At 37.6% G+C, this 25096-nt stretch overlaps 1 protein-coding gene across 3 annotated transcripts; it reads left to right on the top strand.

Annotated features, from left to right (window-relative positions):
• On the top strand, positions 1–24551 carry NUDT16 (nudix hydrolase homolog 16). 3 transcript variants are annotated; one of them, XM_077362253.1, is made up of 4 exons: positions 1–290; positions 5838–5952; positions 14969–15052; positions 24050–24551. In XM_077362253.1, exons 1-4 carry the CDS (start codon positions 220–222, stop codon positions 24311–24313), a joined length of 534 nt encoding a protein of 177 aa, XP_077218368.1. In that variant the 5' UTR covers positions 1–219; the 3' UTR covers positions 24314–24551. The 3 variants fall into 3 exon arrangements, with proteins under 3 accessions (XP_077218368.1, XP_077218371.1, XP_077218369.1); XM_077362256.1 differs by lacking the exon at positions 1–290 and adding an exon at positions 339–470; XM_077362254.1 differs by lacking the exon at positions 1–290 and adding an exon at positions 4274–4344.
• The last annotated feature ends 545 nt before the right edge of the window (positions 24552–25096 follow it).

Raw genomic sequence — 25096 nt, 5'->3', positions numbered from 1 at the left:
TGCGGCACAAGAAAGCCACATGACCTTCCTGATCCGAGCCTCGCGCTCGGGTTAGGGTTCTCTCTCTCATTTTCTAAGACGCCCATTTTTTCTTTTGTTCTTTTGCCATTGTTTGATTTGGCTTTTTTGCATGATTAGAAGGAAGAAGATAAGAAGGTAGAAGAGATAGAGAGATTTTTCTTTTGGGTTTAAAGAGACGATGATCGGTAGGATCAAACAATGACTGATTTGGTAGCCCGAACGGGTCGACATCAGCAGCGTTACGACGCCGGTTGTCGCCTTGTCGCGGGGTATTCTCTCTATGTCCTTTTCCCTCTCTCTTTCTCTCTCTACTATTATTCTAACTTGAGTCTATTGTTCAGTAACCATCTATTCAGAATCCTCTTTTTCCCCTTTATTTTTTTTTCTTTTCTTTTTGGGAATTTACAATATTCCATTTGATAGCTATGGGTGAGAAAGATGGAGACAGGGTGAGATTATACACACAGTCATCATCTATACTTTTCGTTTTTTTTTTTTTGTTCTTACTTTTCCATTATTCCATGCTCACTCCACTAGTGCTTGAACCAGGTAACGCAAATCATTGCTGAATAAATATCTTGTATTTGATTTCGATGGGTGTTACTGGGTTTCTATTTTTTTTTTCTTACTTTTGATTCTTCTTTATTTTTCCCACTGGGCTATGGTGTATCGAAATGACATAACCGAAACATTGCTGAAATAAAAATCTAGTATCGGAATCAAATATGTGTATATGTTTTTTTCTCTGTTTTTTTTTCAAAAAAAAAAGAAAAAGAACCCGGAATTTATCTTGACCTTAAATTTTATTGATAATAAGCAAAATATGTGTATATCCTTTTTTAAGTCTCTGCTCCACTGTGCATTTGTTTTGCATAGGTGTTATTGAGTTTTGAACAATTTGTAACTCAATCAGGTTGCCCGGAGTTCGTTCGTTGCCGCTTCTCTTCTTGCTTTAGTTTCTATTTGTTGGGTATCATATCACAGTGCTCCCTTTGTAGGTTGCTCTTTTATTAAGGGCATGTTTGGGAACTATGGAAAATTATTTCATTGAATATTGGTGGGCCTAGTTGTGAAAGAGGAGTTGAGAAGAAGGGAGGGGAGAGACATGCGAGAGTACTAGTTGAGACAGCATGAGAAATCCCTAACAACAGTGAAAATAATACCTCACTTCAAGTTGGATTCCTCCCCTCCACCCCCCCCCCCCCCCCCCCCCCCCCCTGTTTTTTCAGGGGGTTTAACTGGCCCCACTAATATTTCATGGAATATTTTATAATGATTGCCAACCATTCCCAAAATGTTTCTAATGTTTTTTGAAGGTGGTCTTGTGGGTTGAGTGCCGAGTTGGATGGTTTGTGTTAAAGTCTACCCTTTTCATTGATATATGTAGGAACATGTGTATCTTTTTTACTCATGTATTTAGAGAGGCTAATTTATTGACTGATCATCTTGCCAATGGGTGAGTAGGGATGCATTTGCAATGGGGCAATCTCTGACGTACATTGACAACCCCCAATTGGGATTTTTTGCATGGGGTAACATTGGTTTTTTGGGGCCTTTTACATAAAACATATTTGAGTGATGTGGAGCTGCCCACTCTTGTTGAAGGCCTTAAAGTTTTTTCTTTTCTGAGGTGGTGGGCATTTTTCATAGGATTGGATGGGTTAGTAATGGTGACAACTTTCACTCCAGCATCCCCCCGAGTTTTCTCATGAAGAGGATGGGAAAGGAAGGCTATTGGTTCTTTTTTTTTTTTTGAATGGCAAAAGGCTATTAGTTTTAGAAGAAGCCCCTTTTCCTGCAGTGAATCTCTTGACAAAAATGCTTTGTTTGGAAACTTTACCATTCTCGACCAGACTTCAAATTCTTCTTCAACTAATCGAAAAGATCCGAAAAGAAAATTTCATCCTAGCTAATCTTGGATAGGGTTCCCCTCCTATCATAGTCAGAACAATCTCCAATTTTTTTTTGAAAATATCACAATTTTTTTTAATGGTAAAAGATTTAAATTAAGAGAAGCAAAAGAAGACAGCCGCAACCGAGATGGTCAGGAAAAAGAAGATAAAAGAAAAGAACAACAAAAAGAGAAAACACAAGAAGGTGTGGCTAGAGGAAAGCAAATGTCTCCATTTCCTCTCTACTAACACCAGACCGAGTCAAGCTTGTCCGTACTTATCACTATTCGCAGACCTCTTCACATGTCGAAATCGCACATGGAAGTCTGCTACTCACTCCTGGATCTCCTCAACCATATCGGCAAATCTCCAAGGATGGGAATGACTGACACCCATCAAACGGATGATATTGAGTGAATCTCCCTCTACTATCAACCTGCTTAAATCTCTATCCTCAATAATTATAATACCTTGCAAGACATATCTCATTTCTGCCTCATTCGAATCCGTGATTCCAATGGGGTCGTAGAAAGCTCACCGGTCAACTCTCGATCATCTCTAAGGAGACCTCTCAATTTTTTGTGATTATTTGATAAAACGACAAAATCCCGAAATTATCCTGAGATTTTGATAAATATCAAGATATCTTCATATTTTATTTTTACTGCAAAAATATCAAGAAATATCGCAATAAATTCATGATATTATTTGTTTTCCGATTTTTCTTAAATTTATATGTTTATATATTTTAAGATATTTTTTTTTACTTTTTCTTGATATAAACCCAAAAAAAATCTCAAGATACACCATCCACTAGAAATTTTGGAGGCAAATATTTGTGACTATGCTTGCTATTGCAATTTCAATTTAGGGAATAAGCCGTTTCCATTGTATCAAAAGATTATTGCAGGTTTGGGAAGAGACTTTTAATGCTAAAGAAATGGGAATGGGATGGTAACTCTTTAGAGAAGATTGCCTCAATTCCCAAATGGGTAAAAATCACTGGTCTTTAGATTTCTGCAATGCTTCCACATTCTTGCTATGGCTAGGAAGTTGGGGAAGCTCAAGAGGATTCTCCCAGTCATCGCCACCTTGAGATGTCTGGAATTTACCTGAAAGGTGGAGATGGATCAGATTGCTCCCTCAATATTAGATATAATAATGGATTATTAAGGAAAATATTTCTTTGTAACTAGGGAGGTAACGACTTTCCTTCACCACAAAAGCCCAATCCCCATCCTCTAATTCTCCTTCACAGGCTCTTGCAAATATACTTGCCATTAATGCTACATTTGGTTGCTTGCACTGGCTCGGAGAGTAGTGGAATAGGAAGTCAAAGGGAAGAGACAAGAATTTTGATTTGCCTAGAATTACCTCGGAAAATGGTGTAGTAGTGTTTGCTTGCGCGGCAAATAATGGGAGAGTAGGAGAAAAAGTAAGTGGTGTCATTACCAATATATGGAGAGAGAAGAGAGAGGGAAGAGAGAGATAGAGAGAGAGAGCGTCATTCCCTAGAAAGTTCAACCATAATTCATTGCTTTTGGAATAAGGGGACAAGAAAGAGACAAGCAATCATTACATGAGAAATCCAAGGGAATCAATGGGAGTCCAATGCATTTTGGCAACCAAACGTGGAATAGCATGCCAAATACTAACCAAATTCCGACGGCTGCCGAGCTTTTGTGCAACCAAATAAAGCATAATGGTGAAATCTCAAAGGTGCCATCCAGCCCTATGGTCAACCCCGACAGGCTTTCAGTTAAAAAATCTAAGGGGAAAGCTATCGTCGTGATCCCACAATCCGCCTCAAAACCTTCTGAAGATTTCAAATCATTTCCACCCCCTTTCTCAAGTCTCAGGATTCATTTTCGGTATGCTTTTCAGTCGTGGTGGAAATATAAACATGTCAATCTAAGATGAAAATTTTGGTGAAAATCTTATAAAATCATAATAATGTATGAACACATGCAAATGATGGACATTTAAGATGAAAATTTAGGAATTGCTAGAATAAGTCCAAATATGCACTAAAAAAAACCATCGCATAAGACCATTAAAAAAACCACCAAGTAAGATTGCTAACTTTGGTGTTTAGTGTAATGATGTAGCAATATGGGATGAGGTGGTAGATTTGTGATTCATTTTTGTTTCTTTCTTTCCTCTTTGTTGTCCTGCCTAGTGCCTCCATTCTTTTTTATCAATGAATCACTTTTTCAAAGAAAAAAAAGCAAAAAAAAAAAAAAAATCCCTTCAAATCAAAGAATTCTTTAGTGAAAGAGATTCTGGAGTTCTGCACATCCTTATGGGTGTCTCTTAATCACATCTATTGTGAAGTGGAGGTGGAGGTCGAGGAGCTTGTTAAGGAGGGGGTGTCAATGGACCTTCTTTGCCTTTTGAGATTTATATTCTTTCATTTCAAATATTTCCCAAGGTTTCTTGCGTTGTTCACCTCTTTTCCTCAATTAGTTTGTCTTTTGACAAATAAGAATCACAGAATTTATTTATTGCAATTTCGTCTTTATAGGAGATTCTTATTTGCTGTATTTCTTCAGTTTTTAATATGCATTCACATTGTCCACACTTCTATTATAACATTCAATGCTTCACACTTTGTCATCAGGTCCTTAAATATTAATCCTTGCATATTTTACTTTAACTGCTTTTTAAACTGAAGCTGTCTTGTTTAAGCTCATGATTCATACAATGATTAAGTCCAACATGCTGTTATATTCATTTCATTTTCTTTTCAAAAAATAAATAAATGCTGTTATATTCATGAATTACTGCATGGTGTCAATTGAGCTGAACTTATAATTCTGGGAGAGGCTGATAAGGGAGGCAAAACAGTGGGTATGAGTAATTGCTGTGTGCCCATTTCATCTTTCGACTGATGATGGAGCTCAGTTCTGTAAGTTACATGCAAGACGAGGAAAGAAAACCCTATTTGGTGTATTTAATATTATCTAAGAGATGTTGGACCTAGCATTTTGACCCAGATTGTCAAGATGACATATATCCTCACTGGACCAAATATTATGCTGGATAATTAGCCAAAAAGAGGAGTCCGTGTGACCAGTCCTAGAGTACAATAACTTAATGGACACATTTTCTCTTGCTATGGATGGTTCTCTATTATATAGTGGATGACAAACTTCTAGGCATGTTTTTCAGAAACTTATTATTGGAAGTTTCCTATAACACTACAATAAAAAACAATCAATTGAAGAAGTTTTACTTTCTAAAAAGTCCATGATGTTTCAGATTTATATTGTGTAATTTCTTCACAAATCAAATGGTAACTTACAAATTGCGTTTGCTTGCGCGCGAGATCTGTATCTTTAATAAATACCTTCCCCATACCCCCTGAAGGGCACCCTGAATGGCAGTGTGTGGGTAAAAAGTGGTGATATCTCCTGTGGGACTGGCAGAGAAATTTGAGGAGATTTTTTGGGTGGTACACCTCTTGCTATTTCCTTTCCTCATGTCCGTTGTAAAGCAAATGAGGAGGTAGATTCTCTTTCTAAGGAGGGTGTGTACCATGAGTGACTGTAGTTTATTAGGTCTCAGTTCTCTTTGTTGTAACTTGTATTCTATTTTGATTCTTTTATCAGCATGTATCTTAATGTACATTCCTTTATATAAGGGGTTGGGCCTGTAGCTCAATGGTTGTGGCTTGGCATCTCAACCTTGAGGTCTCAAGTTCGATCTCAGCTTACATACCAAAAAAATAAAAATAAAAATAAATCTTAATGTACATTCCTTCCTTTCTGAATAAATTACTGTTACCAATTATGAAAGGTTGATTAGGTAGCTTCTTGCACTTGTTACCAGATTAAGGTTTTGATGTTCATTGAGTAGTTTGTTTAGGTTACTATTTTATTCAACTCCCAGATGACATATTCTGACATGGTGAATGTTTGACAGGTGTATTCCATTTAAGCACAGATATTCTAGTGAGGTTTGTGGTGCTAAGCCTAAGAAGATCGTTGAGGTTCTTATGATCAACTCACAAAGTGGGCCGGGTCTTTTGTTTCCGAAGGTATGATATTGTGGAAATTTTCTTTTTGCATATTTTTATATTCTTGATTTGGATAGGGCATTGGATATTGTCCATTGCTTATAAAATATACTCTTTTCAACAAACAAGCATAAACAATAAGAATTTGCCTTTTAATTGGTTATAAAGAGGACTGAAATTGTGGATCATGGTGGAAACAACAAGCCACGTGCTTAGAAGCGGGGGAAACGGTGGATCACTTACTATTGCATTGTAAGGTGGCAAAAGAGAGGTGTGGAGAAGACTATTGTCCAGATTTGGTGTGGCGTGGGTCTTTCCAGCTAGTCTAACATAATTGCTAGAGAATTTGGAAACGACCCCATGCTAGGGTAAAGGAAAATTTTTGTGGAAGGTATCATTTCTTGCAGCCTTATGGGTCCTATAGAAAGAGAGAAACACACCAATATTTAAAGGCTTGTCAAAGAGACCTTCATATTCAACAAGATGATAGCAATTACAATTTCTTGGGTAAGAAGTAAGAACCATCCCAAGTTTTGCATCTGTGTCGGCGTATGATTTATGGCATGGCTGGAAAGTAATATGTAATGGAGTAAGAGAAGAGCCCAAAGTGATCCAAGTATGGGAACCTCCTGCCCAAGGTCTATTGAAACTTAATTTCAATGGCTCTAGTATGGGAACTTGGGTCCATCTAGAATCGGGGGAGTCTTAAGGGATGACCAAGGAAATGTTATATGAGCCTATTCAGGCCCTATAGGAGTCACAGATGCAAACAAGGTGGAGGTGCGGGCGATTCATCACGGCATTAAGCTTCTAAGGGATGTAGATTTGGAAAAGGTGGAAATAGGAGATTTGTTGAATTTACTAAGATGGATAAGTGGCACACTCACTCAATCCCATGGAGGTTTGCCGCATTGTTTGATGAAATCCAAGATTAGGATCGGAGGAGCAACTATTAATGCCCATCATGTGAAGAGATCCGCGGCCGACCCCAACTAGTTTGGGACAAAGGCTTAGTTGAGTTGAGTATGTGAAGAGATCCGCAAATGGAGTAGCGGACAAGCTAGCCCATGGAGGGGGTTTTTAGGGAGAGCTTGGAGTAGTTTGACTTCCTGCCCCCATGATCTGTTTCTTTGTTTTCGTTCTGTTCTCTTTCTCACTTTAATTGTACTGACCTTCTCAGTCATTTTCCTTACTATTAATACTATTTACCATTCAAAAATAAAATAAAATAAAGAGGACTGAAATTCACTGGATTCTTGATAGTCAATGTTGTATAGGTGATCTTGGACTTGCAAAGTAGAGGATTTATTGCATGTGATGTGTTTGGGGTTTGATGTTTTATTTTGCACTTGCTCAAGTGAGGTGATTCTCATTTGGATTGAAGTATGCAGCTTTTGATGAGAGATGACTGAATCCATTAATCCTAGTTTCTTATGGATCCTCTTTGATAGAAATCTTACACACATTGCAGAGGATAACCTAGGATGCGGTTCAAGTTTCTTCTATAAGATTTCTGGTTGTTTTTAATTATTTCACTTCCATACAAAAAAATTATTATAATTAATTTAATTTTTTTTGAATGGTTTTAAATTAATTTTTTTGTATGAAATTTATACTAACACTCAAAAAACAACAAAAATTATATTAAAATGTTGGAGATTTATATGAGAAAAGGTTTTAACTGGATAACTGTATATGACAGAGCAATCCCTATTTGTCAGCCTAATGCGTTTATCAACATTTCCTAGTTCTAGTCTTCTAGATGCCTTGTGCTAGAACCAGTGTTTTAAAATGCGGATGCGGGTCAAATTGACTAAGTCTAATCCTCACACTAGTTAGGTTCGTCTACATAGATCATTTTCTTCCATTCTATCCTATCCAAGGTCATGTTCTCTTTTATGTTCCTAGCCCTCAAGCCTTTCCTCACCGTTTCTACCCAAGTTGTTTTCAGTCTGCCCCTACCTCTTTTTACTCCATCAACTTGGCACGAGTCACTTATTTTCACTAGAGCATCCATAGGCCTACATTGGATATGCCCAAACCATCTTAAGCGGTGCTCTCTCATCTTCTCCTCAACTGGTGCCACCCCCAACTTTTTACGGATGTCTTCATTTTTAATTCGATCTAACCTTGTGTGGCCGCATATCCATCTAAGCATTCGCATCTCCGCTACACTCATCTTATGAACATGCTTCTTCTTGGTGGCCCAACATTATGAGCCGTACAGCATGGCTGGCCGCACAACTGTCTTATAAAAATTTCCCTTCAACTTGGTAGGTATTTTACGGTCGCACAGAACTCCTGAAGCGTGCTTCCACTTCAATCAACCTGCTCTTATTATGTGGTTAACATCCTCTTCAATCTCTACTTCCTTATGTAGGATTGGACCAAGATAGCGACAAATTCTATCATGCCCAAATATTATTAAATCTCAAAAGTTCGGTAAAAAAAAAATCTCATAATTTGGTTTCTAAATTTTTTTCTTCTTGTTAGGCACTGGTCCACGTACTGGTCAACAGGTTGGTCAACACAATTTCAGCTGATAGTGATTTTCCTTCAAGTAAATGTTGGAATTTTTAATAAAAAGTATTTTTTTTTAATATTTGGTTCATATAATTATTTCTTATATTTTTTTAATATATTTTTTTAAAGATTTAACTATTAAAAAAAATTCTCCGACCTTCCTGCTTACCACTTTCCTGAGAGCCTTCGATTCCCGCTTTTCTTCCCGCTCTGGCAACCTTGGATTCGATCACCACTGACATGAAAACATGTCAATTTTGGTTGAAAGTTTTGGGGGAAATCCTATAAAATCACAGTGGAACATATGCAATAGATGGAAATTTAAGACGAAACTACAGAAAAATGATAAAATATGCACAAACACACAGTTAGAAACCATCACATAAGCAAGATAACCTTCCATAATTGTTTAACAATATTTAACACCTAGCGAGCGCGCATGTCGGTAGGTGTTTGAAACTTGTAACAATAAGGTTCATTCTAAAATGAAAATGCATACAACCACACGACATGTAGGAAACACAAAATGTAGGAAATCAATTCTTTCATTAATTCCATAAAGAAGTAGAATACAATGAAGTAGTACAATATAATAACAAAGCAGTACAACACAAGGAATGTACAATGTCCACTCATCTCACCAAGGACCCCAACCCTTTGTCAATACCACATGAGTTATGACCGGCTCAAATCAAATATCCCTCTCTTTCAAGATGGGGATGATGCATCTGCTAATGAATCTGGTTCTCGATGACAAAGTAATACTCTTGCCACTATATGCTAACCACATATGACTGTTGTCTGCTGATACTCCTAGAATTTTGCAGCAATTGATAGTAAAGGGTATAGGTTTGGTTCAGGGTAGCTATAGTACTGGTTAAAGGGTTTAGGAGCAAGAACTAACAAGATTACGCACTTGTAATTTGCAGACGATACCCTGGTTTTCTTGCAGCCATCTATTCTAACCATTCCTAATGCCATCAGAATCTTTCGATGGTTTGAGGCTATTTCGGGGCTCAAAATTAATCTTGCGAAGAGTATGTTACTAGGCATCAATATGGAACAACAACAAGTTCAGAACCTAGTGGAATTGGTGGGATGCATTGCGGGGGTCTTTCCGATATCATATTTAGGATTGCCACTGGGTTTTGGTATACCATCGGCGTCACAGTGGGCTCTGGTGATTGAAAGGGTGGAACGAAAACTCGCAACCTGGAAGAAAAGATATCTCTCTCTAGGGGGCAGAATAACATTGATAAAAGCTGCTCTAGCTAACATGCCGGTTTACTTTATGTGGCTCGTTAAAATCCCGGTGAAGGTAGCACTGCGCATAAAAAAATTACAAAGAGACTTTCTCTGGGATGGTAGCGGAGAGACAAAAAAATTAAGTCATCTGATGAACTGGGACACAATAACCAAATCAAGAAGCGATGGTGGACTTGGAATTGGGAAGTTACATTTGCGAAATAAGTCACTGTTAGGGAAGTGGTTATGGCGATATGGTAAAGAAAAGAAGGCTTAATGGCGCACGGTGGTGGACGCTAAATATTGCATGAAAAATGAAGACTGGACTGTCAAAAGTTTGGCGTTTGGAAAGGGATCGAGTTCTTGGAAATCAATTTGCTCGGTTAGGGAGGAGTTCATTCAGAGAATTAGATATAAAGTGGGTCATGGGAAAGATGTCAGGTTTTGGAAGGATCTTTGATGTGATAAAACATTACTCTCGGTGGAACACCCGAGGCTATATCGGGTAGTAGTTAATCAAGAGGCTTTGGTGATAGATTATCTCAAACGAGAGGGTGACTGTGGGAGGGGATTCTGGGACATACGTTTAAGAAGGAATCTCAAAGACGAGGAGATACAGGATCTTGAGAGGCTACTGCTACAGCTACATTGGATGTACTGCTCCATATTTATTGATGACGATATTCTGTGGGCCCCAGAATTAAATGGCGTATTCACGGTAAGATCTTTTTTCACAGAACTGAGTTCGGGACAAAATTTGGATAAGAGGCGTATTTGGCGTTCTTTAGCTCCACCGAGAGTGGTTGCCTTTGGATGGACCTTGGTGCAGAGAAAGATAAATACTTATGACCGACTGAAAAAGAGACATTTTCATTTGGCAAGCATCTGTGTGTTATGTCACCAAAATGAGGAAACATTAGACCACCTGATGTTGCACTGCCCCTTCTCCTACCAACTATGGATGCGGGCAATTGAAGCGTTTGGGATGTGTTGGGTTTCTCCACAATCAATAAGTTCACTTCTTATTTACTGGAAGGGGGGGTCCTTTTGGAGAGGTTGGGAAACTATTATGGGCCACCTTTCCATTCGCCATTGTATGGAATATTTGGAAGGAGCGGAATAGGCGTATCTTTCAAGATGAGAGTCGAAGCTTGGGGCGCATGGCAACTGATATCAAAGTAGAACTGATTACATGGGCTAGAGACAAAGGAAAATACCATATGGAGTGGGAGATCTAATTCGAAATTGGTGGGCAATCATCTGGGACAGAGCGATTCAAACTAAACCCAAGCCCAAATGGGTGCCCCCATCGAACGGATGGGTTAAACTCAATTTTGACGGGAGCTCGATAGGAAACCCGGGAAGGGCTGGGATTGGAGGCCTAATCAGGGACTCCCAACATTCGCTTATAATGTCCTTTTCGGGCCCAGCTGGAATTTGTGACGCTAATGAGGCTGAAATCAGGGCATTACTCTTTGGACTACGGTGGGCCTATGAAAATAATCTGCGATCTTTAATAGTGGAAGGGGACTCTACGAATGCGGTGGGTTGGGCTTCGGGTTCTTCAATAGGGCCGTGGCATCTACAAAATGTTATAGCGGAAATCCTAGATCTGATCAGAGTTGTGCAACCTAGGATTGAGCACCGGAGAAGATCAGCAAATGAGGAGGCAGATGTTTTAGCCAAATCAGGAGTTCAAAAGGCTGAAATTATGATAACTACATCTCTGTAATTTCTTTTAGAAATGTATCTGGACGTGGTTCCACTTTTGTACGCTTGTACAATGGTGGGGACATCTTGTCCCAACCACTATTCAATAAAATGTCAATTTAAAAAAAAGGGGGTTTAGGAGCACGGACATAGGACTAGTTTGATACTTCACAGGTTGTGCAGTCCAAGAAATAGGGCTGTTGTTGGACAATTTGGATAATATGTTAGTAATATATGTTTGGAGGTACCATTCAAAATATATATCATAGGAGGTATTTTGATTTTTTTTTTGGCAGGTAAGCTGGCATCGAACCTGCGACCTCCAGGTTGAAATACAGAGACTCAACCATTGAGCTACTGGCCCAACCCCTTGGAGGTATTTTGACTGAGAAAGGGTTTGTTTCAATTAAGGATTTAGGACTTGTTCAAATCTGTAACAGGTTTGGAATAGGGTTGGATCAGTTTTGGTTAGGAATAGGGTGCAGAAAATTTTATGGGCTTCTGACAATTGTTGTAGATGGATAAAAGTTTTAGAAACTGAAGACAATTCTGCAACAAAAAATTGTAAGAGAGTCTGTAATTAAATCTGTAACAATTTTTACCATGTGTTCTGGGAAGGTTTCTTGAATATGTATTATGTAACAATTCATGTTTGCAAAGAAAAGGGGTTAGGGTATAAGGCCAGGGTTTGGAGGATATTAAAAAGGGATTCAATGGGCTGTTCGGTGGGTTAAAACGGTTCTTGAACAGTTTGCTTTATTATAGATTGGTGAAGTTGGGGATGGAATTGGAGGGTTAGATTGGTTGTATGATGATGGTTACTTTAGGGATGATTGGTGATGGAGAAGAAAATCGGATGCTTATGGTTTGAGTTTAGAAAGGTAAAGGAAAAGGGAATATGGTTTAGGAAAGGGGAAAGGGATCTGGTTTTAGGTAAAGGGATGTGGGTTTTAGGGAGAACTGGAAATGTAAGGGTCCTAAGGGAGAAGGATATGGTAAAGGGATGTAAATTTTAAAGGGGAAGGGAGAAGGTGATCAGTTGTTAGGTTGTAAAGATCCGAAGGGTTGTGGGTTAGGGAAGGTTGGGTAAGGTGGTCGATGGACAGATGGAGGGTGATGTGGTGGTGGTTGATGGGTTTATAGGATGTTAGTTTGGAAAAGAAAGAGAATGAACAATGGAGAAGAGAGAAAGCAAGAGAGTAAAAGCTAACCTGGATCTTTTTCTGGGCTAGAGGTATCACACCACAGCTTTGGAGTCTAAACTCACATTATTCGATCATTCACTCATGAATCTCAAGCTCAATGGCCATTACATTGATAATATAGAAAACTCCAATCTCTCAAAAATCGTAAAGGCTCAGTTTGGTTGCAGGTATTTACCTTGTAGGGTAGTGCTGCAAGTAGTTAACAGCGAGGAGACAAGCAATGGATTTACCTGGAACTTGCATCGTAGAATAGTGGTAAGTAGTGTTTGGTTGTGAACCTCGTAGAGTAGTCGTAGGGAGTGTCATTACCAATATAGGGAGAGAAGAGAGCGAAGAGAGAGAAAGAGGGAAAAAAGCATCATTCCCAAGAAATCCAAGCAAACCCACTCTTTTTATGTTTTTGACTTGGATTTTGTTGGGAGGAGACAAAGGTGATGCATCAACAGACATGCAATGATTAACCACGTGAAATCCCTGATGGTCTCCAGGTATTTCAATGCTATATTGGCAACCAAACAGGGGGGTTTTGCTGACGTGCCACCCAAATGCCAAGCAAAACCCCTAAGCCATCCTGGATTTTGTGCAACCAAACAGACCTTATAGCAAAGAGGCATGGGAGTTCCAATAGGAACATACGACATGTTCTAAGACTAAATCATAGACAACTTCTAACACCTAACTTTCCTACAATTAGGATTCCTTATAGAAGTAAACTACTAAAGAAACTCCTACATAGAATAAACTTTCTTGAAATACCTAACTCCATTCAATTCCAATTAAAATTTGTTTGTGGGCCCTTTGTCACTTAAGTGACATGACATCACCTCATGTAATATATAGGTTTAATGGATCCTATCCTTAATGGCATCCCATTGAAAATATGCTCATAAATGATACGGGTGCCCTGACATGATAATGACACTTTTAAAAGTTTAGGGAGCTACTGATGGTCCCCATCAGTCTCTCTCTCTCTCTCTCTCTCTCTCTCTCTCTATATATATATATATATATATATATATATATATATATATATATATATATATAGAGAGAGAGAGAGAGAGAGAGAGAGAGAGAGAGAGAGAGATGGGGACCAACAGTATATTTGAATGGCATATATACATATTCAACACTTATGGCAGGGTCCCAAAGCCTTCATTCATTAAGTAGAGAACTCCTCTTCGATGCTTCCTCTCTTAGGCAGCGAATCTGGGATTCCATTTTAATTATTTTCTTTTGTAGGAAAGGGACATCTGACTATGCAGTTGGCTTTACGGTTTAAAAGCAGCTTTATCATCTAAAAATATTAATTAAAACGGGTAACCATCTGATAAGATATATACCTTACCTAGCGGTAACAAAATGAATAAAATTTAGTAGAGAGGTGGAATGGCAAACTTAGGGGCTGGAATTTCATTTCCCTATATATATATATATATATATATATATATATATATATATATATATATTCTAGGAAAATATACAATTGAATCATCAAGAAGTAGCTTTTGTTAAAGGGAATGGATTTTTGGTAATACTATAGTAATCGGTGTTGATGTGCATCATAAACTGTGAAAAGTATAAAATTTTCTTTGTTATTTTAATAATAATAATAATGATGGTGATGATGATGATGATGATCAAAAGCTAAATTATTAGGACATTTCGTAAAAAAGAAATATGCTTGGAGACTAGTGTTTTTTATTTAGGATGATTTTGTTTGGAAGCAGTGTTTTGTTCACTTATCTAATTGGTATAATTTTGGTACCATCAGTCAAGGTGTCAAGAAAGTCCTCTCGGAGAACTTTGGTATTTGGTTATACCCAAATATTTAGGTCCTGTTTGGATGCACAATTAAGTATCTCTTTATGCCATCTTTTCTCATATAATTCATGTAAAATATAATAATATGTACATTGTAAGTGGGAAGACAATATAAATATATTGCAAATTTTCTCATTGCGAACAGGCACGATATATTTGCTTATTTTTCATACACTATCTATACATAATGGGAGTTGATATTGATACCCATATAATTAGGCATGATGCATATGCCAGTTTGTCATATATATGTAGAAAACAAATGCAAATCAAAAGATGCACAACATTGGAAAATGCATAATTTTTTTGGTGTCAAGTACAATTCTACATTATATTGTCTTTGACAAGAAAATATCACATAAAAAGTAATTATTATGCATCTAAATGAGTATGCATTTCTTGTGCTTATTGAGTTCTGTCATTCACACTGCTTATATACACGTGCACTTATTTCTATGATCGTTTTCATCATAACACATTGGATTTTATGAAGTCACACTTACTTACATGCCTTTGTTATTATATTTTCATAGGGTGGATGGGAAAATGATGAAACAGTTGAGGAGGCAGCAATACGTGAAGCTATTGAAGAAGCTGGAGTTCGAGGGGATATAATGGTGACTATTCACTCAATGTTGTTTTCCTATTTATATTTTTAAAGGCTTAGGGGTGTTACCATGATCTAATATAGTAATAACCATGCCATTTAATAGAATTATTTCTTACCTCATTTATGATATGACTCCTGCATAATTGAATGCAAATTTTTTAGAGAGTCCCTATGAGAATTGGGAAATCTTTGTGAAATGCTTCCTTTCGTTTTCTATGCACTTTTGGATGTTAGACATATGTATTAGCCAACTTGTCCCTCTTATGCTAGTCATTTAACCTTAATTATTATACTTCCATTAGGTCCATTATTAATTAACGATTGATATTTAATTAATTTAGCTTCCAAGACTCAAGTATTGCTCCAAAGGGTGGGAGATTTTAGTAGACTATATGATGTTTCAAATGCATCAATTTTGTTTGTTGATCCAATTAGCATCAACTCTGTTAATGACGTCTAAAGGATGATTGAATTGTATCAACCAAAAGGCGTGTATTCCCATCGATAAATGATATTCTATGTTATGGATCTAAAATGCTGTGTGTTTAGCAGATAATTCAATCACAATCTGCCTCAATTTTATTTTTATTATGTTTCTATTAATTTGAGGGCACTCATGTCATTTTTCTCTTCTATGTTTTGTGCATAAGGGTGTGCAACTTGGTTTACAATCTTCCTCAATTTTTCTTTTACGATTTTATTAATTTGAGGGCACTCATGTCATTTTTTTCTTCTATGTATTGTGCATAAGGGTGTGCAACTTGGGTCAGGTTTTTGCAAAATGTGAATTGAACTCAATGCTAGCCTGAACCGATGTTAATGTAAAAGCACAACCCCAGTTCCCAAAGACCCTAGTTGCACTCTTAGTTGTGCATGAAAGGTGCTTCTAAATTAGTATTCCACCTCAAGGTTAACATTCTTCTATTTGTCAATGATAGTATAATTATTGATAGAAAATCTTTTCTTTCCAAGCACTATTATTTGATCCTAGTTATTCAGTTTGGCTATCAAAATTCCCCAACTCAATGCCCTAGGGATGCAACGTTTCCCAAAGTAAAAGTAGACGTCAAAATTAGTATTGATCTAGATTCTGGACTTCATAAAAGCATGAAACTCTAACCCAATACCTTGCTTGCCTCAACAACTTGGGAGCTTTAGTGGTGCAAACCCAAGGTTCACAAGGTTTTTCTGGAAAACTTTAGGAAATAAACTAAAATAGAAACTAATCAAAATAGAAAGTCCCCTAAGGTGCTCCAGTCTGGATCACATCATTTAGTTACTTGCACTCAATATTTGGACATGAGCTGCTTAGGGTTGATTGTAGGCCCAACAACCCTGCAATCTCATAAACCTCAGATAGCACACACACATGCCCACGTACGCGCTGACACACAACTAAAGTATGTTATTGCTGTCCAAGCAAGTGATAAAAGAGTACCAAAACCTACTATTCTTTTGGGAATGTGGGCCAAATTCTGCCCTAGACCTGTTACATCTTTTAACAACTCAAGCAAGGTGAAACCCTTTTGCATTCCTCAAAATTATTCTTTTGATCCACTTTGCTTAGATTTTACCGTATTTGCTTTTGACTTTTAGAAACTAGCTTCACTTTGCAATTGTAGGCAAATTATCAATTCCTTCAATGCAAATCATGTGATGGGCAGATTTTATGCCGAATTGTCTTTAAGCCTACTAATTGCCTGTCTTTAATTGGGAATTATCAAGTGCTTTTGTAAAGTTATGCTTTAGAAGTGAAATTGGCATCTCTAGACCTGGTTCCCTAAATAACTACTTTTAAAAGATGTCCTTTACTTTCTTCTACCAACTACTTCGAATAAGAAACTCCCTTTCCTTTTACCATTTATTCCGATTGTCCCTCTCTCCCATCCTTACACTTTCACTTTCATCCTCCGGTTCACATTTTCCTACTTAACTACCTCGTGATCATCCTTTGATTCTTCGTCATATCTCTTCTACAAAATATATCTCTTTCAATTGGTTCTTGGTTTTTAGATCTGTAGATTCTACACATTTGGGGACATTCTTATTTAAGAAGTCATGCTTTTTTCTTTGTATTTTCGCTTGGGATTCATATCTACATGACTAGAGACGTCTTTGTATAGAGAGTATCTCCCCCGTTTTTTCATAGACGGTAGATAGGATTTCTTTGATTTTAAACAATGATATCATTTGCCTCCACTCATTCCCACTTCCATTGCCACCTCTTTTTGGTTTCAACCACTATCACTGATAGGATTCCCCTTTCATCAACCTACACTATCTAGAAGTGGCTTTTCTTATTATGCTGCAACAACAACAACAACAACACACACACACACACACACATTGGGAAATTGTGTCCCAAGATTTACTTGTGATACTTGGTAACATGTATAAGCCCAAGGTATCGTGTCCAATATGATATTAATTTTCATTGTTGAAATAGATTGCATTCTCGTTGTATTAAACATCATATTTTTCCATTTGTTAGTGTTATTATTTGTCATATAGTTTTAATTCCTTCTATGTTACTTAGTAAATCTTGAATATGTATGTGTGTCTTATTTGCGATATAGTGTTAATTCCTTCTTCTATGTTATGTCTAGTAAATCTTGAATGTGTGTGGGTGTGTTGTTGTTGTTGTCTTTGTATCTGTATTTTGGCAGTAGAGACTTTGCCACCATTTTAATTCTAGAGAATTCGTGAGTTTATTGATGCACTCCTCATTCGATGAAATGTTTCTATGATTGGTTGTTGATAGCTTTTTGGGAATTATAACAACATTTAACTAATTAGAAAAGTATAAATTGAATAAATGAGTGAAAAATATTAGATAATGAGTGAATAGTATAAAAGGAAAAGAGGAGTGTCATCATAAAAATCAGGAAGTGTAGTTATCATTTCCCTACTTATATATGTAGAGCTAAGCTTATCAGTTTTTACATACCCCTTCCACTATTTTATAGGAACCTAGCCTACCACATGTCATACTAACTACATGCCTGAACTTACCATAGTACCTTTTAGACGATTCCTTTAACGATCCTATACTTCAATAAGTTAGCAAATAAATCAGGAGCATAACTCAAATTCTCTATAAAAAAAAGTATTTTTTATTCATTGGATAGAAATCTTATCTACTTCGTAGTGATGTCAGCCTAACCGAATTCTCTATAAAAGCTACTCCTTTTATCTCTAGAATTCTTTCTGCCTTGAACAATCTGCATTTCCTTTCATCTTTTCCTTTAGGACTGGGTCGAGGGATGGGTGTTTCCTTCATTACATTTAGTCTTGTCAGTGGTTTCCTCCCCTGTTTGATCAAAATATTCCAAAATTTTCCTTTTGAATGAATTTCTGACCTCATACACAAGTTTGTTTGCTTGCTTGATGCAAGGAAAAAACACAAAAAGGCTGAAATCTGCACTTGTAATAGGGCAATATACAAATGTCTATTGGTTTTCCATGAAATTGGGTTTGTTAAAAGTGCCTTTCCCATGAGTATCATCATCCAGAAGGATGATTTCTCCCTCCTCTCTCTCTCTCTCTCTCTCTCTCTCTCTCTCTCTCTCTCTGTGTTTTTCTGTTTGAGGCCTCAACAAACTTCTGCGCCTAGTTATCTTTTTCTTTTCCTTTTCAAATGGCCTATCGTTATTGGTTATTATAAACCTTTTGTAGGGAGGTAACTTAAGGAATTACAAAGCTTCTTTTCTTCCGGACATTTCAACCTTTTCTTTTCTTTTCTTTTCTTTTTTTTCTTTTTGAATGGTTCAACCTTTTCTTTTATTACAAAAGGGATTTTGTGTAGTTGCTATATTTTTGGAGCAATGGGATGGAAGAGATGCTTTTTGGAGATGGGATTATTGAGAGTAAAATGGAAGGGTAGATGCACTAGAATTTACTTCTTTGATGTCGTTGGATGTCATTTGATTGGTCCATCATAGTTTTTGATGTTATACGGCTTAACAAGCATTTTGCTAATGGACTTGGGAATATGCCTCACATCCATGTTGGTGAGGTTAAAGGCATATCCTAAGAGGACCTTTTTAATCACATAATGCCCTTGAAACTCAAGCTTAAATTGCCCTGTGGGTTTGCTTGATTCTTTTGTTGGGTTCATTTAAGCTTTAGTTCGCTAACCTTAAGATCGCTAGTTTTGACTTTCTTTGCATAGGCACAACAAATTCTTCTCGAATATATATATATATATATATATATATATATATATATATATATATATATATATATATATATATATATATATATATATATATATATATATATATCAGAGAACATTTCCTACACACTTGTGTAGGTAAGTTACCTACACACTACCTTAAAATACAGTGGGGGCCCACATTGTTTGGGTGATCCAAACAATTCATTTGAATGGTCCTCACATAGATAGGGTGTCCACAAAAAATCAGATCCATAGGATCATCCTAACCATTCAAACTATGGAGGCAAAAAATGGACTAATTTGTGAAGGTTTATACACGTCCATTTTACCTCCACAAATCGTAGGGTTGGGATGATCCTATGGATCTGATTTTTTGTGGACACCCTATCTATGTGAGGACCATTCAAATGAATTGTTTGGATCACCCAAACAATGTGGGCCCCCACTGTATTTTAAGGTAGTGTGTAGGTAACTTACCTACACAAGTGTGTAGAAAATGTTCTCTATATATATATATATATATAGGAAAAAGATTGTCCACTCGAGCACACCAAGCTTATGGTGCGCTCGAGGGTCCAATCACATGTGGGCCCACTTTGTTAGGATGATCCAAAGCATTCATTTGAAAGGCTCTTACATAGATGGGGTGTGTACAAAATTCAGCTCCATAGGATCATCCTAACCCATCCAAAAGTGGAGGGCAAAATGGACAGACACCGTTTGCCACAAATCTGCCCATTTTTGCCCTCCACTTTTGGAGGGGTTAGGATGATCCAATAGAGCTGATTTTTGTTACACACCCTATCTATGTTGGGGCCTTGCAAATGAATGTTTTGGATCACTACAAAAATGTGGGACCCTTGTGATTGGGCCCTCGAGCGCACAATCTTTTTCCTCATATATATATATATATATATATATATATATATATATATATATATATATATATATATATATATATATCTCCAAAGTTAACTCGTACGACTCGTAAGAGTTTGACAACTATATATATATATATATAGTTGTCAAACTCTTACGAGTCGTACGAGTTAACTTTGGAGTCGAGTCGAGTCGCTGGGCTTTCGAGTCGAGTCATACGGGTGCTCGCCTCTGTTGAAGACTCTTATGAGTCGTCTGATGACTCTTACGAGTTGCTGCGAGTCAAGTCGAAAAACTATGACTCTTACGAGTGAAGTCGAGTCGCTGGGCCTGGGCTTTCTTGTTTTGATGGTTGAAAATTTGGAAGTTGGAATTTAGAACTTAATCATTATTATTTTCTGAGTGGTAGGCAATTGCATTCAACTCAACTCAACTCAACAAAGCCTTTGTCCCAAACTAGTTGGGGTAATGGTAGGCAATTGCATTAAATGCGAAAAAAAGACCAAGGAAGTACATACAAATAAAGGGAGAGAAAAAGAAAGAGAGGAACAAGCCCCACTGCAAGGGTCAAGGAGGAACGGAGTCAAATAGCTCAACTCTTGCCCTAGAGACACCATCTCTAGCTAAATTGTTCAATTCGACACCCCATTAGATGACTGCCTAACATGATGGAAAGAAATCGATGATACATTCCCCACCCTGTCTTGGATCTCATCAAAGAAAGAGACAAATCTCCAAGGGAAGAAATGAGAGCCACTAAGCCACCTTATATCACATTGAGCGAGTCTCTTCTACCACTACCTTATTCAAATCTTCATTCTTAAGATACCTTATTCTTTAGTAGATAGCATGCACTTCAGCTTCATTAGTGTCTGTGACTCCACCTGTAAAGGCCCATTTCATAGCAGAATCCAATTTCATCCCTCAAGACTCCCCCAATTCAGGCAGGACTGGGGTTTCCCATGCTAGACCCGACAAAGTTTAGCTTCAAAAAACCATGTGCAGGAGGTTCCCGTCTTGTACAATCTTGGGTTCTTGGCCCAGTACAAATCATGGGTCCAACCATACCATAAATCATGGGTGGATACAAATCTAAAGCAAGGAAGGGTTTTCACCCATGATTAATTTCCAACCAGAACTTAATTATTTTTGTGCATGCAAGTTACTAGCATATAGTTATTTATATTTTGGGCTTAGTGCTTTATCTGTGTGATATTGGGTTATAATTTTTACATGCTTCATTTTTTTATATATAATTATATTTTTTCAACTAAATTTCCGTTCTTGTCAAAAACTCTTACGAGTCACGAGTCGAGTCACGGGTTGACAACTATATATATATATATATATATATATATATATATATATATATAGAGAGAGAGAGAGGAAAAGGATTGTACGCTCGAGCGTACCAAGCTTATGGTACGGTTGAGTGCCCAATCACATGGGCCCCACATTTTTTGTGGTGATCCAAAGCATTCATTTGCAAGGCCCTATCATAGATAGGGTGTGTACCAAAAATCAGCTCCATTGAATCATCCTAACCCCTCCAAAGTGAAGGGCAAAAATGGGCAGATTTGTGGACAAACAGTGTCTGTCCATTTTGACCTCCACAAATGGATGGGTTAGGATGATCCTATGGAGCTGATTTTTGGTACACACCCCATCTATGTAAGGGCCTTTCAAATGAATGCTTTGGATCATCCTAACAAAGTGGGCCCACATGTTTTTGGGCACTCGAGCGTACCATAAGCTTGGTACACTCGAGCGTACAATCCTTTTCCTCATATATATATATATATATATATATATATATATATATATATATATATATATATATAGAGAGAGAGAGAGAGAGAGAGAGAGAGAGAGAGAGAGAGAGAGATTTGTATGGTTTCCACCTATGAAGCACGGGTACTCTCCGGAGGCCCACGCAGCCATGCGTATTGGGTGCGGGTGCGCTCTGGATGTGTACCGGGTACGCACCCTAACATCATTGGGAGGATGAGGGCATACCCGGGCGCACCCGCACTCTCCGGAGGCCCTCATCATCTGCCTTGTGTGCGTACCGGGTACTCTCCGTAGGCCCATGCATCCGTATTGGTGATGTTATTGTTATTTTTATTTGATTGTTCTCCAATTAAATTGTTTGAATTCTTTAACAAAATATTTAATATTTTATTTTTTATAAATATATAAAAAATATAAAAATATATTATGTTCAACGTACCCGTATCCTTTTTTTTTTTTAAATCACGTACCCATACCCGTACCCGTATTGTGTCATACCTGCACCCTGTATCCGTATCCGTGCTTCATAGGTTTCCACTAAAATGTAGATATTCATATGGTCCAATACACTTTAAATACATTTAATCCAAGAGATTGACTTGCACGTGTCTATTCTTTTCTTTTTTCTACTTCGGTGACCTTACTTTCTAATATTAAGACATGCAATGAGGATGTTTGGATCTCGATGGAAATATAGCTTGTATTCCATACGCAAATGAGAAAGTCATCTCCTTTGTTTTTGACCAAATGGATGTATGTGTTGTATGCCCAGTTGAATGGCGTAATGTCTAGTTTAATTGTTGTATTTTTTCCACATCATTTTTTGAATGGTGAAGCTTTATTAATAAAGAAAAAAAGAAACCTCATCCGAGCTGGTCCATGGGCGACACCCAAACAAAAGCAAAAGATACAGAAAACCTCTCAATGGGGAAGGTGATCACACACCTAAAAAATGACTCCACCTTGGTGAGCAACAAATCCGCCTCACTGTTAGTGAAGTAGAGGACATGCTGGAAAGACATCACATGCCCCTCCATCGTCTCCAAGATCTACGCCATAGCATCAACAAATCTCCATGTAAAACTCTTCTTGTCCACCCAACGAACGGTGTTGAGACTTGAGAGAGTCCCTTTCCACCACTAGGGTGTCAAGGAGGTGTCCACAAGACGTAACTCTCTTAATAAAGCAAGGATTTCCTCCTTGTTGGAATCAGACTCACCGGGCCAGAATAGGCCCACTGATAGCACTTTTAGGACTTTAAATGAAGGCCACCATACCAGCAGGGCCCTGGTTCCCTAAGCTAGAACCATTAAAGTTTAGTAAAATCCTTTTCATGGAGGGAGATTTTTAAGCAGGGAAGAAGGGAAATTGAATATAGTTGGCGGAGGGGCGAGGGAGGTAGGGAGGATGTACCTCTCGCTTTTTAATCGAAATCCTTCTTACTTTTTAGCCACAAGAGGGATCCCCTCTTTCACTTGGTCGACATCCTCAAAAGGGGAAACTCCTTCGTTTATGTGTGGAGTCCCACTCCAATTTCCAAATTTAGTTCATATTACTTTCCTTGTGTGTGTGTGTGGGGGGGGGGGGGGGGGGGGGTTCACACACTATTCCTCATCTATGCATCCATCAATTTCTTATTAATTAACATTTACTGAACACAAGTTACCTTGAGAAAACATGTGTTCAGTAATAAAGCACGTTACACATTCCTTTTAATTACCTTATCATAGTGTTATGAAATCAAATATTATAATCAAAATTCTAGTACAAATCACTAACTTTTAGGGCATATAGTCTAATTGTAGTCATCTATCTCAAATTTGTACATCCATTGACAGTATGAACAATGTTTCCATATCATATCTTTTGGCTTTGCATTCATTATTTGTTCCCTACTATTTGGAGATTGATAAGCTTTTCCTTTGTCAAATAACATGGAAATTCTGAAATGAAACATTTAAAGCATGTGCCATCACAGAACAAGGGGGATGAGGAAACAGGGTGCTTGGTGTACCTGCATGCACAGATCTATATTGGTTTGCTATTTTTTTCTTGCTTGTAATTGATTGATGCCAACATTTCTTTTCCTGAATGTGATGTAGCTGTAGCTGAGTTCCTGAATGTATGTTTTCTGACCATCTTTCTTCTATATATCAGGGTTACTTGGGGGACTACAACTTTAAGAGCAAAACTCACCAAGATGAGTTCAGCCCGGATGGATCGTGTAGAGCTGCAATGTTTGCATTGCTCGTAAAGGAACAGCTTCAGTCATGGCCAGAACAAAGCACTCGCCAGAGGAGATGGGTAACCATTCCAGAAGCAGTGGAGCACTGTCGCCATCCATGGATGCAGAAGGCCCTCGAGGAAGGCTTTTCCAAGTGGTATGCGGAAAATATGATCAGCACTCCAGAGGAGGATTAAACTTCCTCGGATTGATCCCTTTCTGCCTCTCCCGCTCGCCATGCATTTCTTTTTTCACATACAAACTCTTGTTGGTTAGTCAATTTTTTTGTTTAGGAAGTTGGAATTTATCAATGGAAGGATGCTGTCCTACTTTCCAGTTTTTTCCTTTTTTCTTAATATGTTTTTGTTACTAACTTACCTTTGCCTCGTGTCCCGCACTTTAAACTGATTGTGTATGCATATAATATCTTCATAACATTTGGTTCATGATCAGCCAACTCTAAACCAGAAGCTGAATGGAAAAGAAAATTTCAGTGACTACCTAAAACAATAAGTGGCAAAATTAGCGGAATGATCAATCATGTGTTCGAAACAAGAAAATAGACGCCCTTCTTCCATAATTCCCAGCGTCGGACTCAAGCTTACCCACTCGCCTGAAACCAGCAGGCATTCCAACAGAGGAAAATTAGTATCATTTTCAAATTATATTTGGATCTCCTTGAACCAAAAGTCTATAATTCAAAATTCTTTGTTGTATACACTTTTAACATTATGCTGAATTTTTTTTATGGCCCTCCCCCACCCACGCCCCCAACCTCTTCTTTCCTTTTAGTGAATTCTTTCTCAGGAAAAATGGCAGGTAAAACATGTGTTGTTTTTATTTAATGAAGAAAAACTTCTACCTAGAAAAGTACAGTTTTTTAAATAAAAAAAGCTTCATAATTTTTTCTTCATTTTGACATTTTCTTAGAAAATCACTTTTCATATATCGAAAAGATATATGCTGTGGAAATAAGTAAT

This window comes from Tasmannia lanceolata, unplaced genomic scaffold, assembly GCF_043159265.1.
Source record: "Tasmannia lanceolata isolate RefF3 unplaced genomic scaffold, GAP_Taslan_0.1 ptg000019l, whole genome shotgun sequence".
Taxonomy (NCBI): domain Eukaryota; kingdom Viridiplantae; phylum Streptophyta; class Magnoliopsida; order Canellales; family Winteraceae; genus Tasmannia; species Tasmannia lanceolata.
The sequence above is the reverse complement of the archived record's forward strand: the minus strand, read 5'-3'. Positions and strand labels throughout refer to the sequence as shown.

Coding starts and splice junctions, on each gene's coding strand:
- NUDT16 (XM_077362253.1), top strand. CDS start 220: ATGACTGATTTGGTAGCCCGAACGGGTCGACATCAGCAGCGTTACGAC. Junction 291..5,837: donor GGTTGTCGCCTTGTCGCGGG/GTATTCTCTCTA, acceptor AATGTTTGACAG/GTGTATTCCATTTAAGCACA. Junction 5,953..14,968: donor CGGGTCTTTTGTTTCCGAAG/GTATGATATTGT, acceptor ATATTTTCATAG/GGTGGATGGGAAAATGATGA.